The following is a 24,670-nucleotide window of genomic DNA, read 5'->3' on the forward strand; positions in this document are numbered from 1 at the left end:
TAGTGATGGTAGTGGAAAAGGGTGCACAGGATGAGGGTGCAGGGACTAGGGAGCAAGGCTGTGTGGGAGTGAGACTTGGTGCCAAGAAAGGTGGTTTTCTGGGTGTGTTTGTGAATTATCCCTTGTTTTGTTTTTTTTCCCCCATAACTATATATTTGTTAGTAACTGGTGAGTGCCATGGTGACACACATCTGAACAAGTGTACATGACATCACTATTGGCGCACAAAACAAAATTCACTCCATTCTAGGGTTGCCAGGTGTCCGGTATTGACCCAGACAGTCTGGAATTTTCGGCTCCTGTCCGGTAAAAAATTCAGAAAATACTGGACACCTGGCAACCCTATGACACACTCAGCAACCAGGCCAACCCTGACCCTCCACCAGGCCCCCCAGACATCTCACCAGCCCCCCCCCAAACATCCCCCCACCTCCCTGCTTACCTGGTTCCGCAGGGCCTTGTATTGTTGCTGGAACAGAAAAATAAACTGGCTGCAGGCAAAAAAAAAGCCTCTTCTTAAAGGGGCCATTCTTTTTTTTTTTTTTTTTTTTTAATTCCCCTCCACAACCTTGGTCTCCCCCACCCTTTTTTCCTCAACAGAATTTTTCCCCAGTATTTTTTTGGGGGGGGGGGGGGGGGTTCGGTATTTTTGGTTAAAAAAGCTAGCAACCATCTAGCAACCCTACTCCACTCACAGATGGAAAATCTTAGAAAACAGATGGAAAACTGTTTGAGCATGGTATTTTCTCTGAGATAGGGTTACTTAACAGTCATCCTGCACATGCTGGCAAGAATGGCTAACTATCAACTACTATTTGGTTCAAGAACTTACTGTTAACCTGTAAACGTTTTTACATTGGAAAACATCCTAAAAGTGTAGGACTTCTCATAGTGGATCAAAGCTTTGATTGGTCTGGTTTGGGTTCATTTCTGCATCAGTGGTAAATATCTGATTGCTTGGAAGAACTTGTACCTTTTTAATTTCCCCTTCCTTTCCAACATGTGTGTACTCTGAAACTTAAAATGGCTAGGTGTATTGATTGAATTGTGATCTGCTCATTTATTGTCCCTGTGTAAAAACTTGCTCAATTAGACATTTTATAGCACATTTTTGGGGGAAGGGGAGGAATTATGCTTTGAGACAGTCATTGAAGCTGATAATCTCAATGGTAGGTGTTTAAAAAAAAGACTATCATGCCAATAAAGTAAAACTTAACTAAGAAAAGAGGTACACTTGTTGGGAATACAACTGGCCAGCTATGGGTGGTCAAAGGCACATTCCTGGTTTTCCTTTGCAGTGACATCATGAAGGTTAATCATTCCCTTTGATAATTTGTGCTGTCTCACTACAGTAGATGGCAGTACCGTCTGGTTATTAGAGCTGCACATAACAGCAGTGTTTGTGATCGCTCTCAGCAGAATTTACTCTACATAAATGAGAACCTCTCTACCTTCCTATAGGCTATCCTCTCTCAAACTGCTAAATTAGGAGAAATGGCTTTGATCTTTTATTTCTGTATTACCATAGACATAAATGCTGGAAGTATGGCAAATGAAGAGCCCAAAAATCTGAGGGACTCACTGATTCAGCAGATGGGTGATGAGCTATAGTACCTTTACTTTTAGGTTGCCACTGCCAATCCAACATGGGTCAGAAGGGGCTCAAAGTCATTTACTCTCACATGAGTGTTTGGCAGCCAATGTAACATGAGCGTGTGATCAGGAAATAAGTGCTTATATCTCCATTCCCCCCCCCCCCCCAAATTGGCAGCAATTGACACCCTTGTTACCTTCACAACTGACACTGGTGGTCTCTGCAGCAAGGCTAAGGACAGGGATACCGGGACTTTCCCAGTGGGCCGTCGTCTGAATGGCCGGCTGCTGGAGGAGGGGAGGGCACAGGGGAGAGAAGGGCTGGTGCAGGGGGGGCAGGTCCCAGGTGGGCTGAGGGCAGTGAGAAGGGGAGGAGTCAGGACAGCAGAGGAGAGTGAGCGGTTGGGGGGGGGCAGCAGGCACCAAGGGAGCTGATGGAGCAAGGGGAGGAGACATGGCAGCAGAGGGAAAACGTAGAGGCTTATAAGATATTTATTAATAACTTGGGTGCCACAGTGGCATATCCAAACAAGCCACATGAACTCAGTACTGGTTCACAACACAAAATTCATTCTGCTCATGGGAGGAAACTCTTAGAGGGAACACTTCTCTCAGCCTCTCCACCCCGCCCCTCCACCCCTGAGTTAATGTGACACACATTGGGTTAATGCAATTGCAGGATAGTTGCATGAGGGGGATTTGGTGGGGGCCAAACTCATCCCTATTGGTAGGAGGATGGTGGGAAGTCCTTAGAGGGGGGGTCACATGACACCTTTTACTTCTGGTCATGTGTCTATCTGATCCCGAGAGTGTTACCTCCAGAGGCCTGGCTAATGGGAGTCAGGGTGTGTGGCTAATGTGACCCTAATTTTGCTTCAGAAAATATGGTCACCATAATTGTAATGTCCACCTTAAAGCTTCTAAGAGTACATAGTGATTGGTTGAGTAAGTGCCGATGTGTGTGCGTATTGTAGTTGTTGCTGTCCGTACATTCCGCGAGTCTTGCGGTGTGGTGCAGTATGTGACGTCACTGTACACGGTTGTTGTTGACAATATTTATTGGTGCTTGTATATTGTTCCAGTTCCCGTTGTGGGTCTGTCGACATCCTTTGCAGCCACCACAGACATCACCGCCATTCCTGTCGACCTGGTGTTATTTACAAGAAGAATTATAGCAGTATATAAGTACAACAAAAGTAATTTAAAATATGTCAAAAAGAAAAGTGCAAGGTGGTTGGGAGAAGTTAAAAAAGAAGAAACAGGCTATCTTACAAGCCAAAGTGAAAACATGTCAGAAATTAACGGACATTTTCTAAAACTACTTCTCAATCAGATGATTCTTCCATTGTGACCAGTCAGTCTTCCCTGTCGCCGTCACTGAATATAAATGTTGCTACACACATCGTTGATACTCGTACTTCTCAGTTTGATGGAACACAAACATTCGATTCTACAACTATATCTGCACAATCTTCACATTCTGCTTTGCCGTCATCAGCATCACTGATAAATAAGAATTCAGACTCTACTCTCAAAGTCATTCCCGCCATTCCATTGACTTCACAATTTCCTGATAATTCCGTTCTCGAACTTGAACAATTGTTGAACTTGCAGTCCTTTACTGGTAACCCTCATGATTTTGTTTCTGTCGCGCTGTTGACCTCTTCCTCAGGGCTACGTCTACACTGGCCCCTTTTCCGGAAGGGGCATGTTAATTTCAGAAGCCGTAATAGGGAAATCGGCGGGGGATTTAAATATCCCCCGCGGCATTTAAATAAAAATGTCCGCCGCTTTTTCCCGGCTTTTAAAAAAGCCGGAAAAGAGCGTCTACACTGGCCCCGATCCTCCGGAAAAAAAGCCCTTTTCCGGAGGATCTTATTCCTACTTCCTTTGAAGTAGGAATAAGATCCTCCGGAAAAGGGCTTTTTTTCCGGAGGATCGGGGCCAGTGTAGACGCTCTTTTCCGGCTTTTTTAAAAGCCGGGAAAAAGCGGCGGACATTTTTATTTAAATGCCGCGGGGGATATTTAAATCCCCCGCCGATTTCCCTATTACGGCTTCTGAAATTAACATGCCCCTTCCGGAAAAGGGGCCAGTGTAGATGTAGCCAGATGAATATGGGGATAATGAATCTGAAAGTATTTATTTCTTAAGACTAAAACAAGAAAATCTAAATCATTTTCTCAAGTTTCATCCAAAACAGCCCAATTTTAATGAAAAATTAAATTACAAAAAGATTTGTTTTCAACTAGATGGTTTACGTCGTTATAGGTTGATGTATAATACTGAAATAGAACATTTATTTTGCTTTTTTTGCATTGCATTTAGCAACGATTCGGATAATTCTACATTTATCACTGGATTCTATGTCAATCACACTAAACACACTCACCAAAGAATCTTAGAACATGAAATGTCCGCACTTCATGCAAATTCTAATGAAGCATATATTTTAAAAACTAACAAAAAAGATCTGTTAAGTTTATTTACAAGAAAGAAACTTGAAAACTCACAGCACAATCATCAAATCATGCAAAGGATAATTGAAGTGATAAAACTAATTGGAAAGGGAGGGCTCAGCTACAGAGGAAGTGCAAATACATTATTCAACAAAAATGTTGATCACAGTAACTTCTTGGAGTTACTTTTACTTAGTAAATTTGATCCAATATTAAAAGTACATATTGATGAGGCAGTAGAAAAAAGCAAACAACGTCATGAGATCAATGTGAATAAAAAGAGGCGAGGAAATCTGCAGACATTGTCCAAAACAACTGCAAATGCAGTTATTGATTCCATCACACTCACCTTAAAGAAAATGCTAGGTGATTAAATTAGAGATGCAGAAATGTTCAGCATACAGATACAACGCAGGATATCAACGTTCATGATCAATGTTCGATTGTTATAAGCTATGTGACAAATACTATCCATGAACGGTTAGTGATGGCACTCAACTACTCGTCAACAACTGGAAACGCATTGTGTGATTTAGTTTGCAATGCTTAAAAAAACCCTGAATATCGATGTAAAAAAAAGTATCAGTAACTCTACTGATGGAGCAGCCAATATGAAAGCTGAATATAATGGGTTTTCTGTGGGGCTTGACTATGATGCACCTGGCCAAATGCATATGTGGTGCTATGCACATGTTTTGAACTTAATTGTAAGTGAAATAACACAGATTACGGTGGAAACTATTTCTCTCTTCAGGATTATTAACACCTGTGCAGTTTCTCAGAGAATCATACCTACGCATGAATGTGTGGTGCGAATTTAGTAAGATGTATTATATTTCAGTTCTTGGAGATACTCGCTGGTGGGTGAAAGACAGAGATTTAAGAAAAATTTTTGGCCTTTTTAATACTACAGATGTTACATTTTATTGTGATATGTTACAAACATTTTACGAAATGTCATACACCATTAAATTTAACAAAGATGCGCATCACAAAGCCAAAACTATTTTGGATTCTCTGACTTGTTTTGAAACAATAGTAACTGCACAACTATTTTTACAGATTTTTGAGCACACTTCTCCTTTATCAGAGTATTTGCAGTCGAATAACATGTTCATTATAAAAGCGTATCAGATGATTGAAAGTAAATCTGAAGAACTGTCTAAAATATTGAGAAATTTTGAACAAGTCCTTATTTGTAACATCGGCAAATGAAGAATTAGAAATCAGAAATGTGGATATCCTTGTTGAAACAGATTTTAAAGAAAAATGGACTAGAATACAGAAAAAGTTACCTTGGGAATTTGGTTCGAATGAAACACTACAAAATGCAAAAGAAATTTATCACATAAATGTGTATAATGTTACAATGGATAGAGTAGTTAGCAGTTTCAATACGAGGTATCTAAAACACCACAATCTTTACACAGAATTTTCTTATTTGGATCCAAAGAAGTTTGAAAATATTCTAAACAATCTCCCCGAAAATGCATTTGAAAAATTAAATGAGTTGTTAAAAATATTTAGCAATACTATCTCAAAAGAAATATTGAATGCAGAGATGATGGATTTCGCAAGGAAATGGAGCAAATTCAGGTCAACTCTTACCGAAGATGTCTTAAATGACACTATTGAGAATAGTGAGGATTGTGTCGAAGCTGCTCTAGAGAAATGTAAATCCTGCGAAAACTGCATAACATGTTACCATTTTTTTGGCCAAGTTTAGGCCAAGTTTAATTTGCACCCGCTGGCGTATAGGCACATCTTTCTAGTGTACAAATATGTATTAACCTTGTCTGCAACCCAGGTATCCTGTGAGAGGTCTTTTTCAAAGCTGAAGTATTTTCTGAACAAATTGAGAAATTCTTTCACAGTCACATCTTGAATCCTTCATGTTAATGTCATGCAAGAAGGACCTACTGTCCAAAATAAATAATGCGGACATTATGAACGACTTAGCGTTAAAGAGTAAATTTTTAAAAAATTCTTTGATGTGAAAAAGTGGGCAGTTCTCAACCCATTTCCCAGGCCTATTTTGATTGCCAGTCTGCCCTTGGCTAAGGACCATGGAAATTCAACTTCTCTCTCCTCCATGGGGGCAACTGTTCTAAATCAGAGTTAGGGCACCTCAGTGAGACAGTCTGTGGGAAGCTTGCACTGCTCCGGCCTGACCTATTCCTTTTCTGTCGTTGGGAGTTCTCCATCCAATCTCCAGGATTGTCACTCTAGCACTAAATTGACTTAAAGTAAAAACCCTGAAGGCATAAAAATGTGTCTGAGTAACTAGGTAGCAAAGGAAATTCCAAGTAGGATTATTAATACCCTCTTAGAAAGTGAGGAAAGAAAAGTGACCTAGGCTCTATCCCCCAGGGAGATTACAAGTGTATGATGCATGCTATCACTGGCCAAATACAGAGGAGCCGAATGAAAAAGAACTGGCATATTTCAGAGGGGATTAAAATTACAGTGGGTTAAGGTCAATGCCGGATCAATGCCAAGAAATCCCGCTATTAAACTAAAGGCCCACAAAGATTTTAAAGTACAATATTTTGTAGACCATCAGAGCAGGGTATTACTCTGTGTCAGTAGAAGGCTGGGAGGTAACCTCAGTTTGGTCACTTTGTCTAATTTTACAGGGAGCTTTACAGGTGTGAAACACATTTTTAGTTACATGTTTTATAGTGGATATAATTGCACCTACCAACAAGAGCCAAATTTAGATTGGTGTAAACAGGTGCGATGACTTTCCTGTCACCATGTCTGAATTTGAGGAATGGGGGCGAGAGAGAAGGAGACAGGAATAGTTAATGGAGAAGAAGGATGGAATGAAAAGAAAAGAGGCATGATTTGAATACACTGCTGTTTGAACTCACACTGGTTTAGCAACATCAAAAGGTATGCAGTAACTCTGCCATGAGTAAAGTGTCAACTGGCAACATTGTAAAGACTGTTGCAAATGGTGGAAAACAACTCTATCAATTGCTGTTGTCCCCTATATTCTACCATTACAAGCAAATGTTAATGGTGTTAAGCAATTGCATCAGTGACTAGTGCTTCAAGTGCTTTGCTGACTACTTGGAATAGGAAACTTTATAGACTAATATGGTCAGTCACCTCAATGTATTGAATTTCTAGAATCTACCTCTGCAGACCTGAAATCAATACACAACAGCTGCAATGGAGCAGTATACACAACAATATGGTGTTAGGGAAAAAAAGACAGTCCTCTCTGGCTTCCTTAAACACAAGTTTTTGAGTAAGCATTGACCAAGACTCAGAATCCTCTGGCTCTGCCTTGCTTTCTACTATAGTCCTACAGGCCCATAACCTTTTGCGTCAGTGGATAATTGGAAGTAAGATGTGTGAAACTTCTGCAATGCTGTACTGCAGTCGTCAGCTATCAGGGGACAAGATTGCACTGCAGTGGGAAACAGCACTGCAGAACAAATCCTGTTAGACTCTAATAGATCCCAGGGTGTATCCTAATGGAATGGTTCAGCAGAATCAAAACACCAGTGCAGACAGCTGTGTCTCTGTAAGGTCTGTAGTGTAGACATTGCATGTCTGTGGACATGTTTGAAGATACCATCAGCCCTAGCAACAAATGTTGATCAAACCTACAGACAAACTGTGTGATGAGAGGAGGTTGAGCTGACAGTGTCTTTCAGAAATAAGCAAAGGCATCTGGTAAAAAAAGAAAAATCAACCCACTCTGACTTACATTCCGTTTTGACCCTGGCTGGCAAGCTGCCTTGTTGCTTTAACAGGTCCTTATCTTGCAAGATCTTTATGGCATGAAGGACACACTGGAGTACTCATGAACTGATCTTAGCCCTTTGCAGCTCACACTGTAACTTCCATACACAACGGGGATGATGCTCTGTGTGTATGTGTACGTGTGTGAAATAACTTACCTCTTGCTGAAGGCAATTTAACTGTTTCTGTGCCCTCTTGAAACCCAGCAGGCAAATGGGTATGTTTCCATTTCTATCCTGAGGGAACAGAGGGTGGTGATTATTATAACTTGATTCAATAGCTTGGGGACCAATTGCTTGAACCCATAGTGTTTCCTGGGGTTTTTTTGTGGGTTCGTAACAGAATTTGCATTTCTACATATACTCTCAGAAATGTTAAGTGATTGTGTAGTTTGCACAGGTATCTCCCTACAGTTGAAAAGGACAGTGGCTGACTACTTTTAGGCCTAAATTATAGAATTTTTTAAAGCTTTAATAGGAATGCCTTCATTAGCCTTCTCTTTAAAATTCCAGCGATCTTTGTATGCATTCTACAGCAGTGTTTACAATCCAAGCATTGCTGCTCTGTGATTGTGCATGAGAACCTAACAATGAAATATAGACTTGATCTACACTTAAAACTTACACCAGCATAGCTCTGTTGGTCCAGAGTGTGAAAAATCCTCAGCCCCTAGCAACACAGCTACACCAGCAAAACCTCCAGCACAGATGCACCTTAGTTGACAGAAGATTCAAGGAGGTGTTGTTTTTACGCTAGCAGCAAAGCTCCCTCACTCAGGGTATATCTACATTGCATTCCTCCTTCGAGAGAGGAATGCAAATGCAGACAAACGAAATTGCAAATGAAGCGCAGATTTGAATTTCCCACACTTCATTTGCATAATGGTGGCTGGCCGCTTTTCCAAAATAACCCCATTTTTTTTTCTTGAAATACGCTATTTCGAAAAGAAACCCTTCCTTTGAAATAATCCTTAAAACTCATTTTTAAGGAGTCAGGGTAAACTGCATTTGTACTGTGAGGCTCTATTGAAACAGGGTATACAGCATAAACCTAGCCCCACTCTACAGAAATGTGAAACTGACAAGTGCGTTACTATTGTCCACCCCGAGTGAAGTGCAAAATGTAAGTAAGCGGCACCAGTAAGTAAACTTCGTATAAGTCTCACATGTGGTCAAATTAACAATTTAAGGTGATTTGATATGTACAGTGATCTTTAACCTGACACTTTTACTTTAAAGGTATGTGATTTATTCAGCAAATATGAATCACTGCTTTCAGTGAGCCAGTTGGTATTTTCAAGGCACAACCTCCCCCCCCCCCCCCCCCCGTAGGGTTTTGTAACAGTAGCCACTGAAATAACTTTATTCTGCCCATTCTGTAACATTGCTATTAACTTTTTGAAACCATGACTCTTTAATATATTCACAAGCCTTAGAAGGTTTTGAAAAAAATAGGAGGAGTTGGGAATTCCATTGTGATGCCTCTTTACTGACCTTATATATGCTAATGAAATGAAACAAGACTCTTTTTTTCTACCATCACTCATGCAATGCAAGAAATATTGTAGCCTTTTGGAAACAGTGAAGAATATAGACTATTTCTGAATGCAACAAAGCAAAATGGATGTGCATTGATACAACTAACAAACATACGATGCATGCAGACATCATGATTAATGGACAAGCTGTAGAGGCAGTAGATGAATTTAATTATCTGGATCATGTATATCCAATCAAGGAGGCTGTTCCAAAGAAAGCAGCAGAAGAAATAGAGATGACTCACTCAGCTATGGTCTCCTTTACAAAGTCGGGAGAGGGGGTGACATGTGGCATCTTGAAATGTATGAAGGTGCAATCAGTGAAAATCTTATTTTTTTTCTATAGTGATTTATGGATTTGAATCATGGGAAGTTAATTCTTCTGATAAGAAGAAAATTGAAGCTTTTGAAATGTGGCAGTGGTGAAGACTCCATGCTTCTCTCCTGGACAGAAAAATACATGAATGCTAATGTTTGAATTATTGTTGGAGAGAAGCAGACACTGACGTTGGACATCAACAGATGCAAACTTACATACTTTGGTCACATTATGTGTAGAGATGGAAATAATCTTGTGAAAGTTTATCATCAAAGGAAAGAGTCATTGTAGTAGAGAATGTCCAGTAATCTTCTGCAAATCATCCATCCATCTCCTTGCTGGTCATCAGCTGCTAAGTGCTCAAAGTCAGCAAAGGATCATGAAAGTTTCTGAAAATTCTGCTGTGATGTTACCAGTATTCAGATATACTTAAATGGACTTATTCACTTTTAACAGTGACTCATTTCCAGTGGTTGGAGCCTAGAAATAAACATTTACTTAAAACAGCAGAGTGGAGGCAGATTGCTGCATGACAAACTTCTGGGGACATCCTACTTTGCTCAGACTCAAAGCTTCCTGGAGGTCTGGGAAATATGACTCTTCCACAACTCTGCAAAGATACAGGGTGCACTTCCTCTGCAGCCCTACTCAGGGTCAATTGAGTTAGCCAATGAAGGAGGGGAACCTGATGGCTCTTAAATTCATTAAGTTCAAAGACCAGATTTTATCCAGTCAGTCCCTTATGCAAGGACCCAAGGCAGAAATGGTTGTTCTCATTCTCTTCTTTCTATACAGATCTGGATACAAAGTAAATAACATTTTGTAAACTACTACTAAATGTCTATATTATCAGCTTAGATGCTTTTGATTCTCATTACCATAGTATCCGAGCACCTTACAATCTTCAGTGCTTTTATCCTCATAACACTCTGTGAGGCTGGACACTTATCCCCATTATACAGAGCCTCTCTATACCTCAGTTCCCTAAGGGTACGTCTACATAGCAACATTATTTTGCTATAACTAGCATTATTTCAAAATAACGTAGTCCGCATCTACACAGCAGGCAGTTATTTTGAAATAATGTCGAAATAGGGCTCGTCTAGACTATGCGGAAGATTCGAAAGGATATGCAAATTCTGTGGGAATTTGCATATTTTCTTCTGATCTCACTTTCGAAAGTAGTTGGGACGCAGCTTTCTCGGCAACCCCCCCTTTTTCGAAAAGCCGCTTAAACCTAATTTTTTTGAGGAAAAGCGGCTTTCCGAAAAAGGGAGGGGTCTGCCAAAAAAGCTGTGTCCCGACTACTTTCACTTTTGAAAGCGGAGCTCCGCTTTCAAAAGTGAGATTGGAAGAAGATATGCAAATTCCATGGGAATTTGCATATCCTCTTTTGAATCTTTTGCGTAGTCTAGACATAGCCATACTGTCAAGCTGGAGGACTTCTTACTCAGATTCCTGTAACCTTCTTTGTAACAGGAGTAAGGGAAGTCAAAGGAAGAGTGCTCTATTTAGAAATAAGTGCTGTGTAGACACTCCCAATTTTGAAATAAGCTATTTTGAAATAAGCTACACAATTGATGTAGCTCAATTTGCATAGCTTATTGAGTTAAGCCCTGCTGTGTAGATGCATCCTAAGTGAGTTGTCCATAGCTATGCAGGAAGTCTGTAGAGTATAGAAAGTGAATCCAGATCTCAGACTAATGCCCTAGCCACTTGACCGGTCTTCCTTTTCTTTACAATGGTGCCCCAACCAGGACTGGGTCTCTATTACACTAGTCACTGTGCAATCAGAGTTAGGGAAGGCCCTTCCCCCAAAATCTAGTTTGTATTAGTGTGACACTGGGGCCCTGTATTTTTAGGAAAAGTGTTTTGAATGTGAATATACATAACTTGAATATACTTTATGCAAAATCAGGTAAGTAACCTATCGTTCAAGTTCTTGTAATCCCCTTAATGTGTATATTCCATTTGTGTGCATGTATCTTTCTTGTATGTGTTGTTAGAAGTATAAACTGTAAACCTGTGTTTTAATCTAGATCTTTTAGTGAAAGCCAAAAGTGGTACTTAAGGAACTTAATGGCCTGGTGCTCAAAACAATGATCTGTGAATAGGCTTTTTTTCCTGTAAGCCTGGATTGTGGTTGGTCCTACAAAGACAGGTGACCATGCCATCTGGTGCTGGAATCCATCTTGCATTTTGTACTTTTTCCACGGGGAGGAGACGAGGGGGAACAGGAGAAGAATTGATCAAACAGTTCCCTGGGGAAATTCTATTTGAAGGATGGGAAGCAAACAATGATTATCTTCAGCTGGCTTCACAGTCTGCTCCCCACCTCAAGAGAACATATGAAAGGATGTGAAAAGAAAAGAAATCTAAAGAGATCAGGAAAAAGATCAGCTGTGGCTTGAGGAATTTTACCTGAAATAAGGAGTAGGAAGAGAAATTATGATTTGTAATAGCTTATCTTAGTGTATTAGTCTCATCTGGCAAGTTTTATGTTACTCTAATTTACTTTGATCTGTGCATCACTTGCAACCCCTTTGTATACTTAAAAAAATCACTTTTGTTATCAAACCCAGTGTAAATAATTACCTGGGGAGGTATAGCTCAGTGGCTTGTGCATTGGCCTGCTATATCCAGGGTAGTGAGTTTAATCCTTGAGGGGGGTCATTTGGGGCAAATCTATTGGGGTGGTACTTGGTCCTGCTATCAGGGCAGGGGACTGGACTTAATGACCTCTCAAGGTCCTTTCCAGCTCTGAGAGAGGTTTATCTCCATATAAAAGCTGTGCATAGCTCTCTTTTATTGACGAAGGGGGCAAACTTTATGTGCCTTTTTTGTGTAAAACTTTTATACAGGGTAAGATGGAGTTACTTTGAGGTTTTATTCCACATGGGGCTCTGCTCCTGGATACTGACAAGTTCTTGTAACTGAACCCTCTGAGAGCTGAGCTGTTATCAGTGTCTGTATTACTCTGCTGGGAGTCTGTTATCCCAATTCTGTGCCTTTGCTGGGGGAGCCCAGAACTTCTAGATCATCAGAAGAGGGAGATAGGCAGAATTATAGTGCTGTGATCAGACCATCAGCTGACCGTCTCAAGGGGATCTTTGTGTTCCAACCTGTTACAACCGAAAAAGTAATGTAAATGCCATTTGTAACATACAGTATGTAAATTCACATTAAAATCTGAGGTTTTTTATAGTAACAGGGTAACTGTTTAACTGCTGAAAATCTTAGCTTTATACTGCAGAGTCCACAGCAAAGCCACCCCTGCCTGCCCAGCTCCTGCTGCAGTGAAGCCTCTACCCTGGGAGGAGAGCGGAGCCAGCTGCCAGCTCCACACCTGGGGAGATGGCTTTGCTGCTGCAGCAAAGTTTGCTCCCTGTCCCTCAGCTCTTGCCCGCCCGGCTCTGGAGGAGGTGGCTTTGCTGCCCTACTGCAGCTGGCTGAGTAACAGAGACCATAAGCTAATGCTTATCAGTTAATCGGTTAAATAGTTAATCAGTTATACTCTAACATCCACAGTGTTTACAAACAAGTTATACTTGAATTATCTGTGAATCCACGCAAATACCCATTTATAGGGCTGGCATAATTCACATGCTGTACCTTGCTATCACTTTGGCTGTGTCTACATTGGCATGATCTTGCGCAAATACTCTTTAACACAAGAGTTCTTGCGTTAAAGTATTTGCTCACGAGAGCATCTACACTGGCATGTGCCTTTGCGCAATAGATGTGCTTTTGCACAAGAGCATCTGTGCCAGTGTGGACGCTCTCTTGCGCAAGAAAGCTCCGATGGCCATTTTAGCCATCAGGCTTTCTTGCGCAAGAAATTCATGTTGCCTGTCGACACTGGTCTCTTGCTCAAGAACAGGGCTTATTCCTGAGCGGGAGCATCATAGTTCTTGCTCAAGAAGCACTGATTTCACACATTAGAACGTTAGTGTTCTTGCGCAAGAACTCCCCGCCAGTGTAGCCAGGCAGCATGTTTTTGCGCAAAAGTGGCCGCTTTAGCGCAAGATCATGCCAATGTAGACACAGTGTTTGTGTGCAGGACTCTCACTAAGAGTCAATGGGAAGTTTGCCTCAAAACAATAACAAGAGATGGCCCTACATACACGTTATTTTCCCTTGAAGTATTTATAGTACATTCTTTGACATGCAAGACACTTAGTGAAAGATTAAAAGAAGTAAACGGAATGAAAGCAATTAAGCCCAGTAGTGCAAGTGGCAGAAAGTCTGGAAATAATTATCCAAACATGTTTCCTTTCTGCAGAATTAAACAAAACAAAGATTGTTAGTTAGAAACAAAGCCAGCACAATATTAGCATCTATTGTATGGCAGCAACAGCAGCTCACTTGGCATATGTTTACACTACAGTCCCGATCCATACTCTGAGATCACTCCACCAGTGGTCAATTTAGCAAGTCTAATTAAGTCCTGCCAAATTGACCACAGATTACTCTGCAGTCAACCCCTACTCTACACTAGATGAAAAGAGTAAGGGAAGTCAATGGAAGAGTTTCTCCCATCAACTCCCTGCAGAGTAGACTGCGAAAATGGGATCTAAGGTACATTGACTCCAGCTACTTATTCACATAGCTGGAGTTGCATAGCTTAGCGGTAGCATCAATCTTCCATTTGGTGAAGGCATGGCCAAGGAATGCAACACTGACTTATTTTGAGAGACCATTTGGGCAGAATGCCACTCAGACATATACAATCAGTATATGCATTTCCATTGGTCTGGAAAAAAATCCCTCTTTAGCTAGTTAGTGGTGGTTGCTAGCGAAAGAATAGGGCCTTCAAACTCCAGTCTGGGGCACTGATTCAGTATTGACTCAGGAGGGAAGATGGTGGCCTACTGAGCCACTAATATATTTGCTCAGAGTGATAGTGTGTTAGTCTGTATCTGCAAAAACGAGTCCTGTGGCACCTTAAAGACTAACACATTTATTTGGGCATAAGCTTTTATGGCAAAGTGGTTTTACCCACAAAACCTTATGTCCAAATAAATCTGTTTGTCTTTAAGGTGCCAAAGGAATCCTTGTTGTATTAACATTTTTTCTGCATTCTCGCTTTTCCTCTGCGGTTTCCTATTCAAGCACTGGATCCATTGATTTCAGGGGAGCAGTGTTAGGCTCACATTAGATTGTTTTGCAAATCCCAGCCTAGTAACATTGGTACTTAATCGTAATGACTGTGGCACATGCAATTGTCAAATTCATGTAAGCAGGGTCTGACTGAATGCTTCCCGGACAGCTAGCTGGGAGGGGGAAGAGTGTTGGAAGTGTTTATGTAAATATAGTTTGTTCCTGCTTTGTATCCAACACCAACCAAAGTTGATCTCTTTGACACCACTGCATCTGTTGAATATGTAAGCAAATCACCTTTGTAGTGAATTCAGGGGTAGTGAAATATGGTTACAATTATAACGTTTGTAATTATTGTATGAACACAGAAAAGCAGAACTGTACTTAACCATATGAGGGAGGCCACCCTCCGTGGAAAGAGCCCTGTTAAGCTAGAGCCTTGAATGTTAGAAACTCAGAGCTCTGTGAAAGTAAGAGGGGTGGATACAAGTACCTCAGTGAGAAGGCTGCACACCCTCCCTAGACTGTTTCCACCTATTTTCCCTCATGCCCTTTGAAGAATACAGCTAAGTAAGCTTCACTGCAAGCCTCTTCGTTATTTTAATTGTTTAGCTGTGGTAGAACTGTGTTCTGCCCTGCCTGCCCACAGCTGGAAATCACAGGTAGCTGAAATTGCATGAGCTAAATGAATGGCTGGTGAGGTGCATCAAGCAGCTAGCAAGGCATCTGATGGAAAGGCATGGTGAGAGCCCTGAGTAAGCAGGCAGCAGAGATATGTGATGAGTGGTCAGGAGGCTGGTGGTGGAGAGGCATGAAGTGAGCTGTGAGTAGGTGGTTGGCAGGTGCAATCAGGTGGCCAGCAGGGTGGTTAGGAGAGAGGGTCAGTCCGTGAGTGAGTGCTCAAGCAGCACAGCCAGTAAGGTGCCTCTTTACTTCCCTTCTCCACCCAGGGTGGGAGTGAAGTTTGGCTCTGCACTTATCAAGGATAGCAATGGTGAGTGGGGTGCAGTGAAGGGTTGGGCACATGAAGGTGTCTGGGCTTAAGAACCTGAGAGGAAAAATGACATTGCCCAACCTACTTAAGTGTGGGTCTTTTAGTCATGGTTTATGATTGTGAATCCCGTTTGCAGTGTTTTCCCAAATTAATGCCTCGCTACTTCCCTCCTTTTAATAAAAGTTTCTTTTCTACACTCAAACTCTGTCCTTGCAAGTGGGGAAATATTGCCTTGGAGGCACCCAGGGTGGCGGGTAAATTTCTTAAGTTACTGGGTAAGGGCTTGAGCTGGTTCTGTGTTGTAGAGATGGAAAGAAACCCCTAGGTACTGAACCCAGCCCGGGTTGCTGCTGGCTCTCCTGGAAGAAGGGTTATATTCATAAGACAATGTTTTCAACTAATACTCTGCCTATTGTACATATATGGATTTATATCCTAGGCACTCATATGCTTTAAAAGGTTGACACTTATCTTCATGTTTGCTCTTTTGGACAGCACATTTTCTGAAAACTCTCATTGACTTGAGCAAAGTTAGGCCAACATGGAGCATTTTTAAAAGTCCTTTCCTAATAATATTGCATGTCTTGTGAATATTTTTGAACAACCCATAAATGCTTAACCCTCACAACAGCCCTGTTAGATAAGTAAGTATTGAACCCCATTAACAGATGGAAAGACTAAAGTACCAAAAGATTAAAGGACTTACCATGGTCAGTTGTGGAGCCAGAATATAATACCAGAATCCAGACATCCACTTCCATATTTTAACTTATTTTTTCCTTTCATTAGTATTTATTTTGGCTTATATTGGGTCTTGCTAACCTTTTTGTTGTGTTCTCAGCTAGAAAATTTGGCTTGCATCACAAACTTTCTGTAAGTTAGCATGACATTCACTAATCAAATTAATTTCTGCAACCCCTCTCCCCCCAGGTTATAATGTACTTTTGCATCCGAACAACAGAAGGTTGTTTCCCTTTAAAAGCAAAACTATTGCATACTGTAACATTTAATGTAAAGAAGCCAAGAGATGTCAGAACTCCAGCTGGTGATGGGAAGGAGGATCATCACTACAGTACAACTCCAGTTATGTGAATTTCCTTTATCCTCAAATCCTAGTTATCTGTACAGCCCTCAGATATGGATACCCATAGATTGTGTTTTGTGGTTGAATGTGGATCCAAATTTTATACCTAAAGCATTGCAAATCTGCAGATATATGCAGTTTATTGCTGAAGATTAGATACAGAAACAGAATTTGCAGGGCTCTAATTATCTATCTGAATCCAATGTGTTGCCTTTCAGCATTATGAGTGCTAAATGCCTGGTTATGTTTCCACTTTCTCACCAGTATATTTGGATAAACAGAAATTTACTGTATTAGGATTGCAGTCTAGCGCTCCTCCAGCAACAGGCCAGACTGGCAGGCCTCTCTACCACTTGTGATTCAACATAACCACCCATCATCTGTTATCTTTGCTGCTGTGCTGCCACTAGTAGATGTGCCAGAATTTGAGAGAGAGAGAGTGCTATTGCTGCCAGTTGATGTTCATCATGAAATGTCCCTTAGAACTGGCTGCAATGAAAAAGAGAGGCAAGCTGCCCACCTTTGCCTACAGCCTTCACTAGCTGATTTTCTAGAATATATCTCCAGTTGCCAGCAACTCAATCTTTTTCCCATCTCGGGATGATGGATAGCTCCAGGAGTCAGAAGTCACTCGCAGAGGGGAGCAAGCTTTGTAGTAAATCACTGCATCACCATGATGGGAACTTGGGTTCAGTTCCTGGGCTTCACTGCTTACTTCCTAAGGCCTACATCCTGCAATCATTTACACATGTGCTTAACTTTCAGCAAATGAGTAGGCCTACTGAATTTGATAACTTTACTCACAAGAGTAATTCTAAGCATGTGCTTAAATGTTTGCAGGATCAAGGCCTACGTCTGCAGGAACTGATGATGTCACTCTTCTTTGAAACAAGAAAGACAGTCTTGTATTAACCACCACTAACTCCTCTGGACAATACAGGAGTGACATTCAAAATGAATCCTCTTCAGCCAGGGGATGGCAGCTTGCAGAGCTGCTTCTTGAAGGGGTGACATGATTAAAGTGTCTGTTTAAGGTTTCACAAGGAGATAGAGGAAGCCTTTGTTGTGTTGCTAATCAGTTTGATTGTGGGCTCTACTATTCATCTACTTATGTTGCCCCTAAAACAATTAGCCTCTACTCTATACATTATAAACATTACCCAGCTCAGAGATAGAACCCAGAAACATAGGTAAAGTCACTGTAGTGAAGTCACTACTTCAGCAGCAATCTTGGGAATCTTACTTGCAGACTTGAAACCTAGATGGTCACCTGTTCTATCCTTTCCCTCTGAAGCACCTGGCACCAGCCACTGTTGGAAGACAGGATACAGGAATAGATGAACCTTTGGTCAGACACAGAATGGCTGTGCTTACATTCTGTTTCCCTTTCTTATCCAAGGGGAAAATAAAATTGCAATTCCTTTTTCCTGCCTCCTCCCAGCTAAGCTGGATCAGACAACCTAACTTAGTGTCCTCATAGCCCTGCAGCTGTCCTAACCATCCAGCTCTCTGCAACAGTCTGGCTGATCTACAGCACACTATCCACTGAGTGAGAATTTGGTCCATAATCTAATAAGATTACACCTGACATTACACACAGTAAAATAGCTACCCCTGTGGCAGCAGAGATATGCACTGAGAACTACTGCTGCTAGTGAAAGGCCTGACAAAGAACCAAAAAGTCTGCCACTGACCACTAAAAATGTTGCTTTAAGGAAATTAAAAACATGAACATTGTGGCAAACACAATAAATGTCTTCTTTGTAACTGGCACCCTTAAAAAAAAACCAAATGAGTTTTCAATCATCTGCAGATGTAACTACTTGTGAATAGTTACAACAATTGAAAAAAATACACTTCGGTCCAAGTCATGCAATTTTATTTATGTGAATGGTTTCAAATATTTAGTAATACTCACAAGGGCAAAAAGTTACACACAGACATGTTAGCTGACAGGTTGCAGAATCAGGACTTTAGAGACAATTTCTGGATAGGTCTCCGCTGCAAAGTTAAGGTGTTATTCTATCAAAGGTAATTCTGGGCTGACTTTAAACTAGCACAGGTAACAATAAGAGAGGGTCGAGTGGAGGGCAACCAAAATGATTAGGGGGCTGAAGCACATGACCTACAAGGAGAGGCTGAGGGATTTGGGTTTATTTAATCTGCAGAAGAGAAGAGTGTGGAGGTATTTGATAGCAGACTTCAGTTTCCTGAAGGGAGATTCTAAAGTGGATGAAGAGAGGCTGTTCTCAGTGACTGGATGGCAGAACAAGGAGCAGTGATCTCAAGTTACAGTAGGTGAGGTCGAGGTTGGATATTAGGAAAATCTATTTCACTAGCAGGGTGGTGAAGTACTGGAACGGATTACTTAGGGAGGTGGTGGAATCTCCATCCCTAGAAGTTAAGTCTCAGCTTGACAAAGCCCTGGCTGCGATGATTTAGTTGGGATTGGTCCTGCTTTGGGCAGGGGGCTGGATTCAATGACCTCCTGAGGTCTCTTCAAGCCCTGGGGTTCTATAAGAGTATAGACATGGTGACACAAGCTGGCAGCCATAGTGAGCATCCAGGGTATCTAGCGAGCTCATGCTTGGATTGCTAGCCTGTGTCACTTCATCTTTGCTACTATTGTTTCCTGTGGTAACTGGTTTAAAGCTAGCATGAGTGTGCCTACCTGTGCTACAATTACACCTTTGTGGTAAAGACATACACAACAAGTGTCCCCTGTAAGCTGTGTGCTCAGGTGGCCACCCAGGAGAGATTCAAATGTCACCCAGCTGATTAGCAGAGTGACACAGCATGTATTTCCATTGGTGGTACACATCTGCATATGCCTCAGTATACATAACAAAATTTATTCCATGCAAATGAAAACACTTAGCGGGAACATTGCACATAACATGCCAGAATATAGGGAGACATTCAATTTAGTTCTATGTCCAACTTCTATCCCTCCGTTACTAATAACTTCTTAGTTTAGGAGGTGAAAGAATTTTTAGAGTCCTATTTACTGGTCAGTCTTTGTGCTCCTTGTTTACTCTTTGCATTTCATTCAGTTTGAATAATAATGAAATAACTTTTGTTTATAGACAGTTTCTCTTTTGGGTTTTGTGTTAATGTTCCAGGGAAATACTTCTGTTCAAAAACAATTAATCAGTCATGCAACTATTTCTCTTGTTCTTAGATTTCATTTCAATACATAATTGGTGTTTCTTTAAATATTATTCAACCTCAACTTAAAATCACAGATTTGTGAACGCACTATTGTTACAGATAATGTCTCAGAGAAAAACAGAAAAATACTTTCCTTGAAAAGATCTGTTTACACTATACATTTGATAACCCCATGGCAAATAGACAGCCCCCCCTGCTTTAGGTGCGTTTTCACACTGCAGCAGGGGAAAGAAAATAATGGGAAAAATAAGGAAACGTGGAGGGCAAGTCAGGAAAATGAGCAGGAGCAAACTAAGAAGCAGGTGAAATTCACAGAACTACTTTTAATTCACTTTATTCAAATAGATTAGGTGTTAGGTTGACACGGTCCATTGAAATGGTTTGATCAGAAAGAAAATAGTGTGGGACAAGGTTTAGGTCAGAGCCCTCTGGAGTTAGGCAGGGGCTGAGAGAGATGCAATGTGCTAGGACCTAATGGCACACACCTGCTAGGGGCTGTGGCGGCAGCAGCCTCATTTGTGCTGAGCTGCTCTTGCGTGTGGTTCCCCCCCCTCTCAGTTGGCGAACAAGCCATGCGAGGATACAGTAACCGAAGGCGAAACTCACGGGCCTGGCTGGCTCCCTCTCATCTCGCAAGCTGCGCCTGCTGCAGCCGGCCTGACTAGAGCCCCGGAGACGGCGCTTTCAGGCCCTCCGGCGCAGCTCCAGTTCAGACACCAATGGGACGTGGGCTTCCCACAGAGCCTAAGGCGCCTGGTCTCCTCCCCTCGCCCCCTGTGGAAGGCGGGGGGCGCCTCCCTCGAGCTAGGGGCAGAATAAAATCACGCCCAACGCCGGGGGAAAAGCTCCTCCGGCTGCTCTTACCTGCTCGGACGTGGGAAGTGACTCTCAGAGCCCGGAGCCGGACTGTGCTACCTCGGCCCCCTCCTGCCGGGCGCCGCAGCCCCGGGGCGCGCCGCCCAGCTCTCTCCCTGCAGGGCAGCCGCCGTGGCCCCGTGGCAGGGGGCAGCTAGCGCGCTCCGAGCCAAAGGCTTCGCTGAAGGGGGCGGGGAAATCGGCTCTCGCGCCGCTCCCCTGCCAGCCCCTGCCACTTAGTACGCTCTCCCCGCCCCAGGCAGGAGGGAGACTCGGCAGAGCCGCGGTCCCGTGCAATGGGCAGGGGGAGGGTCGCTTGAAGCAGCACGAGCCAGCGGCACGGCTCGCTGTTTTGTTCGCTCCCCGTGTTGGTCCAGCTCCCCCTCCCCCCCCGCCGCACCACCCCCGCGTTGTTCCTGCCCAAGCTCTGATGGAGCACACGGCACATCCATGTCTAGCCTCGTAAAGCTGGTCGCCGCACTCTCCCCACAGCGCTTCTGGAGTGGCGGTGGGGGGACGCTACAGACTTGCAGGAGGAGGAAAAAAAAGGGCCCCTCGCCTCACCAGCAAGTCGCTCCTGTGCCGGGATGCCGGGCTGGAGGAAGAATCTGACCCTGTGTCTGCAGAGGATGCAGGAGGACGGTAAGGGCTGGCTCCGGAACCCGTGCGGCGGGCAGGCAGCTATTGCACTGGGCTGGGAAACTGCCCTGGAGCTTTGCAAGGGGGTGCGCAGAGGGGTGGGTGTTTCTGTCTCCGGAGGAATGCTTGGAACCGCAGCCTCTCTTCTGAGGCCCCTGTTTAAACAGCCCGGTTACAGACAGTTGTTCTGGTAGGGATTCCTGCGCCCAGAGAATACAAATCGCTTTGAACCCTGTTTGATTCGCTGTTCGCAAAGAACAGCGGCATAAATCAAACGGCGGAGGCTGGAGGGGGTGTGTACCGAATGCAAATAAACTTTAAAGCAGCACATCTGTCCCCCATCGCCAGTCTGGGTGTAAGATTGTTGGAGGTGCAAATTTGTTATTTTTTCTAGTGTGGGAAGAAAATATGAGAAAACGGGAAACTTGGGAGTATTTTTGGCAGTAGAATAGCATGCAGCATCTCGGATGTAACTTTCCAAAGCTGCTGCTGCCAAATGACAATTGTTCTCCGTGCTTAACTTCCAACATGGATTTGAGCCTTGTGAATTTCACTGTGGTCCTGTAGGCTTTCTACAACCCATATCTTTTGTTCTGTGGTAGCATCTTGGAATTATGTATACGTGTTCTTCAGTGTGATGTTAAATTAATGTTGGAGCTATAGCTCATAAAAGTTGGAAGGAAACTCCCACAAGGTGGCAGAGCCCAAAGAATGTTTAAAATCTTGCACACTAGTTTATTTTGGTTCATAGGGAGTATGTATGGCTGAGGATAGTAGTGGTGAGGATAGTACCTGTGTCAGAAATAAGAGTATAATTCTGTCTTGATCCCATGACTGGTTTTAGTGAGTTAACCTGAGACAAGCTTTTAGGATCATAAATAAGCAGGAATTCCTTTTCTGGTTGCCTTTCAGCTTCTCCTTTCATTGCAGTCTCACAGCTTCTTTGCTACAGTTGGTTAGCAGTGAGTTGTGTTGCAATGCCCTGCAGGGCTTGATTTAAAGCATTACAGTTGCACCAAATGAGTAATCAAAGACTTTTGAACCTTGTTGGTTACCAGAGAAACAAATTTCACTGTTGTTTGTTTTATGAAGTGTCAATGTGAGTAATTATACTGATATATTTAGAGTGTCTTTTTTCTGTTGTAAGGTATCTCATTCTTGCACTCTGTTTCAAGGTAACAGCATGTTGTTTTTAATCACTTGGTTCCACTGCTTCCACTTGGACTCCAGGCTCATTCAACTGAGAACTTAAATTCTGTTGAAAATCAGATTTTATTCTATTTAAAAACATCTTTTTCAACAAATGTATAGTGTCTTCAAACTAATCCTTTAAGGCAGTCATTCTGGGGTGCAATGCTATGTAATGCTTGCCTGCATATGGGTGACTTTGCACCAGGGAAGGGTTGGAGTCTTATAATTCTTAAACAGTATTTACAGTACTAAGCTTCTGAAATATTTGCTGTATTGTTTAAACATGACTGGGTTTTTTACTTTCTATGACTTTAATAGGTATTTAATGGTCTTTCCCTCTTGTGCCTTCCGAATTGATTACCCCCTCAATTTGCACCTCCGCCCCCCCCCCTTGACATACAGCACTGCAGTAGTTTTCTTACTTTAAGTATGCTGGTATATTACATACATTCGTGTACAGTCTGTTTACCAAATTCTCTTGTAACCATGTCCTTATTTCCTTGCACTGCTCAAGATCCGTTTGCCTTTGGAAGTTACCACATAACTACTGCCTGATGAACCATCTGAAGAAAGAAAATCTTGCAGCATAGGCTGGTTTAATATTTAGAGGACAAGTCATGTGTATAGCAATGGGCACATAGAGAAAAGCTTTTCTTTTTTCTTTCTTTTCTTTTTTTTCTTTTCATTTTTCTTTTCCTTTCAGTTGGAGACTCTCTGTTTTCCCTCTGTTGGGAAACAGATATAAGCCTTGTTAATATTTTGTAGTACTAATATTTTAAGACACACTACAATGTATAATGAGCTCCAAAGAAAGTTTCACATTTTGTCTTGTATATCAGCACCCAGAAATCTCAACAGGATTTTTTCAGATGGGAGTTTGGCTTGACAAAAACCAATCATTCTATTAATATTCTTTTCCAGTTATCTTTTTTAAAACAAATTATCTCTGCCTGTTGTCTAATAATAGCTCAATTGTTTCAGTTCAGCCATCCAACAGCTAGGAGTGACAGCATTGCAGAAGAAACATACTCTTAGCATGCAGTGTGTAAATCTTGTATATAGACTGTAACTCTGAGTTTCCAAAGTAAATGTTCTGTTAGTTATCTGAAGGAGTATAATTAAGCCTATGAAAGTGAATGATATGTTTTGGGTTACTCCATGTTCCTGCAATGGGCATTACTTGCTTTTTGCAGCCATTCTACCTAACAGTGGGAGTGTCATTAATTGAGGACAGTCTTCAAAAGGTCAAGTGCACTAAGTAACATGGTTAAAATACATAACATTCATATGGCCTGTACTGAAATATGGCATGTATTCATTTGTTTTAAAGTAAAAGCCAACTAAGAGTATGTTCTTTAGACTTTTTACAGCAGAACAAGAGTATATAGTTTGGCATGTATGAGCCCATGAGACAGCACAAAACTACAATGATCATGAGAAAATTCTCATTCATTCTCCATCTCAAAAAGGAATTTGGTTTGTACAGTTGGTGATTTACTTTAATTCTGAGGAAGAATTGACATTAAAGACTTAAACAAAAGTTAAATATTTCCAGTAACAGTCCATGTTACCCCCTACCTGTCCCTCCCACCCCTGCACCACACTGTGTAAACAGCCTTGTTCAGTCTAAGTAAAGGGCCAGTTCCTGTAAGTAGGTCCTTATACACATGAATAGGTTAATCCGTACTGTTAGGGACCATATCCACAGTACACTGAAGTCCAGTGGAAAGACTCCTATTAAATTCAGTGGCTTTGGGTTAGCTTGCATATGAACTGCTCAGCTGACTGTTTGCTGGATTTGGCTTGAAGACTGGAAATTCCCTGATAAGGCAGGCAGACAAACAAATGTACCTTGCTGGCATGCTTTATAATCATGTCCTTAATTACATGCTTTGTTCTTACTTAATAATCATGTCCTTAATTACACTATCAAACAGCAAGATACAGTTCCCTTATTATAGTTTATTATGTTG

At 41.9% G+C, this 24,670-nt stretch overlaps 1 protein-coding gene and 1 long non-coding RNA gene across 2 annotated transcripts in view; one reads left to right on the forward strand and one right to left on the reverse strand.

The window, feature by feature from the left end:
* Nucleotides 1-628: 628 nt before the first annotated feature.
* On the reverse strand, nt 629-21,033 carry LOC112547414 (uncharacterized). The gene is made up of 3 exons (XR_003091156.2): nt 20,877-21,033; nt 7,966-8,043; nt 629-2,740 (listed from the first exon to the last, which is right to left on the reverse strand). It is a non-coding gene; the product is annotated as an uncharacterized LOC112547414 (long non-coding RNA).
* A 276-nt stretch (nt 21,034-21,309) lies between these two features.
* The window catches only part of GRIP2 (glutamate receptor interacting protein 2), a 528,003-nt gene continuing 524,642 nt past the window's right edge, over nt 21,310-24,670 (forward strand). Inside the window, exon 1 of the mRNA XM_075938764.1 lies at nt 21,310-21,509. Within this exon, the coding sequence (XP_075794879.1) occupies nt 21,455-21,509 (55 nt within the window). The 5' untranslated portion in view covers nt 21,310-21,454. The remainder of the gene's footprint in view (nt 21,510-24,670) is intronic.

The sequence above is a fragment of the Pelodiscus sinensis genome, chromosome 11 (assembly GCF_049634645.1).
Source record: "Pelodiscus sinensis isolate JC-2024 chromosome 11, ASM4963464v1, whole genome shotgun sequence".
Classification (NCBI taxonomy): domain Eukaryota; kingdom Metazoa; phylum Chordata; order Testudines; family Trionychidae; genus Pelodiscus; species Pelodiscus sinensis.